Source organism: Trichinella spiralis (assembly GCF_000181795.1).
Source record: "Trichinella spiralis strain ISS 195 chromosome Unknown Scfld2161, whole genome shotgun sequence".
NCBI classification, from domain to species: Eukaryota; Metazoa; Nematoda; class Enoplea; order Trichinellida; family Trichinellidae; genus Trichinella; species Trichinella spiralis.
Window position 1 is genome coordinate 1 of NW_003529100.1, and position 4,375 is coordinate 4,375.

The 4,375-nt window shown below is 35.1% G+C and overlaps 2 protein-coding genes across 2 annotated transcripts; one reads left to right on the plus strand and one right to left on the minus strand.

Annotated features, from left to right (window-relative positions):
* Nucleotides 1–684: 684 nt before the first annotated feature.
* Tsp_12654 (putative membrane protein) lies at nucleotides 685–1,382 on the minus strand. Its single transcript, XM_003368624.1, has 3 exons — nucleotides 1,196–1,382; nucleotides 970–1,139; nucleotides 685–798 (listed from the first exon to the last, which is right to left on the minus strand). Exons 1-3 carry the CDS (start codon nucleotides 1,380–1,382, stop codon nucleotides 685–687), a joined length of 471 nt encoding a protein of 156 aa, XP_003368672.1.
* A 2,040-nt stretch (nucleotides 1,383–3,422) lies between these two features.
* Nucleotides 3,423–4,313, plus strand: Tsp_12655 (hypothetical protein). The gene is given in 4 exon segments (XM_003368625.1): nucleotides 3,423–3,458; nucleotides 3,474–3,524; nucleotides 3,647–3,743; nucleotides 4,165–4,313. 4 exon segments carry the CDS (start codon nucleotides 3,423–3,425, stop codon nucleotides 4,311–4,313), a joined length of 333 nt encoding a protein of 110 aa, XP_003368673.1.
* The last annotated feature ends 62 nt before the right edge of the window (nucleotides 4,314–4,375 follow it).

Here is a 4,375-nt window from a genome sequence, read left to right on the forward strand (position 1 = left end):
CACCAGAAAATGCATTCTGCTCCAGCCAGTTATGGAAATTATTCACTTTTCTTTACTTTGGCCCCAAATATGGACACTGCTGGTGATTTATTTATTTTCTGTAAACACTTATAAATTTGTTTTTAATTTTTCAAGCACCACCCCACTGCACATGCTGCATGTTGTTCTTCTGTTGGTCAAATATTCCAGCTTTCTTCTGGGACTTTTCGAACAGGCAAATGCAAAATCTTAATCGGATAACTTTAACTGTATGTTCTGAACCGTCCAAGCGATAATTGGGAACTCTGGCGAAAATAACAAGTCCAATACCAACCACATTGTCTTCTCTGTCGACAGATAGATACATGTCCAACAATTCTTAGTTCCACTTCGTATTGTATTTTTTGTCAATAATATTATTGCACATGCTGTTAATCGACAATTCTTCCTCTTCTCCAGCGGTAATGGAAAAGTTCAACTGGCACTTGTTCTTCCATCACATAAATGCATTGAAAATCTAAAATTTGCTATTATTATGCAAAATATAATGTGCACAACAAGCGCAACTTTGATGCTACGCAACGAAAGATGTCTGCACTGTTCTTTTTTTTTCCTCAATTATGATGATCCATTCGTTTTTCTGTTGCTTATTTCGAAATTACAGAAACAAAGAATGCAATTTTCAATGTGAAGAAAAAACAGTAATTAAAATTCAAGAAGACCAAAACAACTACGATAGTGGAGCAGGGAAGTATTCAGCAAAAAGAGAGCAGCAGCAGCAGCAGCAGCAGTAGTGGAACGATCAAGCACGAAATCAAGCTAAACAATTCTGGATTTTGAAGAAGAAAAGAAAAAAAAGTATTGTTATCAGCATTGACAGCAGCAAACAGACCAAGCACTGAAATTGTAACCAACAACTAACATCAGCAGAAGCACTTCAAGCAAAAAATATTGGGCAAATAATTTTTTGCTTCAAAAACGTTCACAAACCAAACACTTGGTGCACTTTTTCGCTATCCCAATTATGCGAGAAGGCTGAACAATTGGATAATAACTTCTGTCGACTTCAATAACAGCAAACCCTCCACTGACACAAGCGCAGTGCAACACTTCAACATCAGGCAGCTCAGAGGTGATTGCGAAAAAACCAAAATGGACATCTTGAGTCTTTTACACAATAACGGATTCAAGAAACAGATAGATATATTTCAATTACTGTCAACTGCTTCACTGTACAAATTGTACAGATGATGTACTGAATCAAAAAACAGCGACGAAAGTGTTGAAAAATTAGTAGATGTATTCAAGTTCAGATACCGATAGATTGTGGGAAACCATTTACATGTGGTACAACAACAAACAGTCCGACTCCGTTTATCCAAACAATTACTATGCCAAATCATCAGGCTCAACAAAATTAGAACCACATCACCTATGACCAACAGTCGAACGATCAGCAGATCGAACAGTACAACTGCACTCTGTTACAATTACTCTCACATAATGGACAAAAAACACTGCAACACATTGGACGAATAGTTTGCAAAAAATAACCATCCTCTACTGCAGGACCATACAAACAGCCGAGACAACCAAATTGACTACTTGCTTTCCTACAATTTTAGCTAAGTACTTTGTCAATTAAGCATCATCGACTGTTCTACTCAGAAACACTAGCCGCATCAACGGAAACGAATGCTGATTCCCCCTTGTTAGACCCCCGTCACCGAGCTATTAGCATTACAGAATAAATACCTACATATCACGTACTACTGTAGCGTTATTAGAAATGCAACAAGTTTATACGGTGCATCGGGTTATTTCCTATTGCGGAGCAATACAGTTTTATCGTGCACCGCGTCCACTACTCCCCACGGCGGAGCTATTTGCTTTCTCGCAAAAATTTTGCATAATGCACGACGCCTACTACTGCGGACTGGGTTATTTCTTACGGCGGAGCAATTCAGTTTTATCGTGCACCGAGACCATTACTCCGCGGTAGGTTATTTTCCATTATATAGCAGTTCACTTTTATCAGGCACCGCTGTATCGGTTACTGCGGTCAACATTAGCTATTCGATTGTCCTGTGCTTGTATCATACACAATTCCGCTAGCAGCCGCCCAGAACTGTATCTACACTGTGTGGTATATTCAGATAGGTTGGTTATTTGCATGTTGTTAGTAGTCTGCTGTTGCTTTTCTTGCTTGACCAGATAACGTTGCGGTGTAGCTACAGTGTAGTGCAGTGCGGCGACTTCACAATTGATCAGTCTTACTGAATGATGAGCACGAAGCATTATATAGAAGAAAGTGATCTGTTTTTTCTGTTTATTCCCATTTTTTGAAAATGGTGCATCACAATTTTCGACTGGACACAAAAGAGGCAAGCCTGAACTTGGTGAAGATATATTTTGGTAAGTTGCATTTTTTACTTATATTAAGATGTTGAGATTGTAAATTAGCAAAGAAAATTAAATAATATACGGTTTATGTAGGTTTTAGAATTCACTTTCCGGTGTGCCAATCTATTTATTGTCAGTAATTACCTTAAAATGTTCAACAATTAAAACACAGTTCATTATGAATGTGATAATTTGTAAAATGTATAACGATATGGCTGTCATACATTACATTTTATATTACTGTACATTTCGATGGGGTATATTTAATTTGAATACTTGTCGTATTTTTGCAATTAATGTCTGCAATTGACTGCTGTTTGCGTGTTTCTTATTTCAACTTATTTGTCAATTAGAAAACACTTTGAATCTGTTGTTTTTAGTTATGTAATTTTACTTAAATTGCATTGAAAATGAATTACGGCTTTTTTCGTGCATCCACTGCTCTTTGATCATTATAATTTATCATTAATTTTCTATAATAATTGATGAAAAACGTTTTAAATATCAGTTTTGCACGGTCGTCATTTAATTTGCTTATTATCGTATAAATAGATTCAGTTTTTTAATTCCTCACCAATGCACTCTCCGTACCAACCGTATATCATCAACCATTGAATCTGAAGTCAAGAAAGTGTTATGTATTGCAGTTGAACAAAAATTTGCATGCATTTTCTGGTAAACAGGTCTTACTGTGCCTGCGTTTCATTTCGTTAAGCAAACAAAAATTTTCACGACTGTTAATCTAAAATGACACTAAAAGCAGCACACATGATGCAACTTCACAATAATAACAATTAAGTTATTCTTCGTTACTAGATAACATTGAATTTCTGAAAAATAAGTATATCAAATGAAGTTGGTTCATATATTAGAAACCGTCGCTTGTGATGAACAATAGTTGCTAAGCAAACAAACGGTAAGGCAATGAACGCATGAAAATTTGCATACTAACGAGATGCGCCTAACAGTGATGAAATAATTTGACCAAACTTTCGCTTTAAAACTCAAATAATAATTATTTAATTTACTTTATTTGGGCTATGCAATGGTGTCTAGATATACGAAGCAATATTATTGTTAATATTATTAAGTTCTATCTCATATCTTGTTGCTTTTTCGATTGTGCATCAACAGTCGCAAAGGTTTATTTCTGAACATAACGGAATCTAGGCGTACTACATGTTTAACACAATTTGAATTATGTTGAGTATGATTTAAATTTACATCACTTCATGAATTCTAAATTTTATTGTGATATTTGTAGTTGGATGGTGTCCTGCAAAATCAGAATGAAAGACGATTTCAAAGGAAGCCTGGCAGGCATCATCATTTATATTCAATATGGCCAATCACGTTATGTAGTTTTTCAAGAAATGTATCTCCAAATGATGGGAAGTTGACTATTTTTGTAAGTTACAGTTTTTTTATTGAATGACATTGTAATATTGCTGGAAATAGGTATTGAATATGTAATTGCTAAACGATAACTAAGCAATCTGTTCTTGGAAATTAAAAAGTTAACTCTGCTGAAAATGGTATTCATTGCAAAGTATAATTATCGTGCTGACTATTATTGCATGCGTAAGCAGCGATCAATACACTAATAGTTGATTGATAGTTGCTTAATTTACGTACGATTAACGTTGCTGTTTAGTTTCATATAAGTCACAGATTTTTATGCTTATTTGAATTAAGTCATACATTATAATATAATTTGACATGGATAATGACTTTCATCTGTAACGTATTCAGGATTTTGTTGCTGTTCAAAAATTATTATAGGCTTTGTTGCTAGCGCATTACATTATCTTACGTTTACAAAGCATACATGCATTTCTAGGTCAGCAGAGTATGTTTATGCTAATGTGAAGGAGAACACTGCCGATGGCATTTTGCTACGTGCCCTTTCAGCCATTCAAATCCGGAAGTGATTTTCCTCGTATAAATTTCTATTTATTCAGAGAGCTGCAGTATTATATAAATACGCTGCGAA

Bases quoted from the DNA above. Each gene is read 5' to 3' on its own strand.
- Tsp_12654 (XM_003368624.1), bottom strand. From the start codon at position 1,382: ATGATTTGGCATAGTAATTGTTTGGATAAACGGAGTCGGACTGTTTGT. The intron at 1,140-1,195 runs GTAATTGAAATA...AAAAGACTCAAG, and splicing joins GTACAGTGAAGCAGTTGACA to ATGTCCATTTTGGTTTTTTC. The intron at 799-969 runs GTTTGTGAACGT...AGAATTGTTTAG, and splicing joins AAAAGTGCACCAAGTGTTTG to CTTGATTTCGTGCTTGATCG.
- Tsp_12655 (XM_003368625.1), top strand. From the start codon at position 3,423: ATGCAATGGTGTCTAGATATACGAAGCAATATTATT. The intron at 3,525-3,646 runs GTTTATTTCTGA...TGATATTTGTAG, and splicing joins GTGCATCAACAGTCGCAAAG to TTGGATGGTGTCCTGCAAAA. The intron at 3,744-4,164 runs GTTTTTCAAGAA...AAATTATTATAG, and splicing joins ATGGCCAATCACGTTATGTA to GCTTTGTTGCTAGCGCATTA.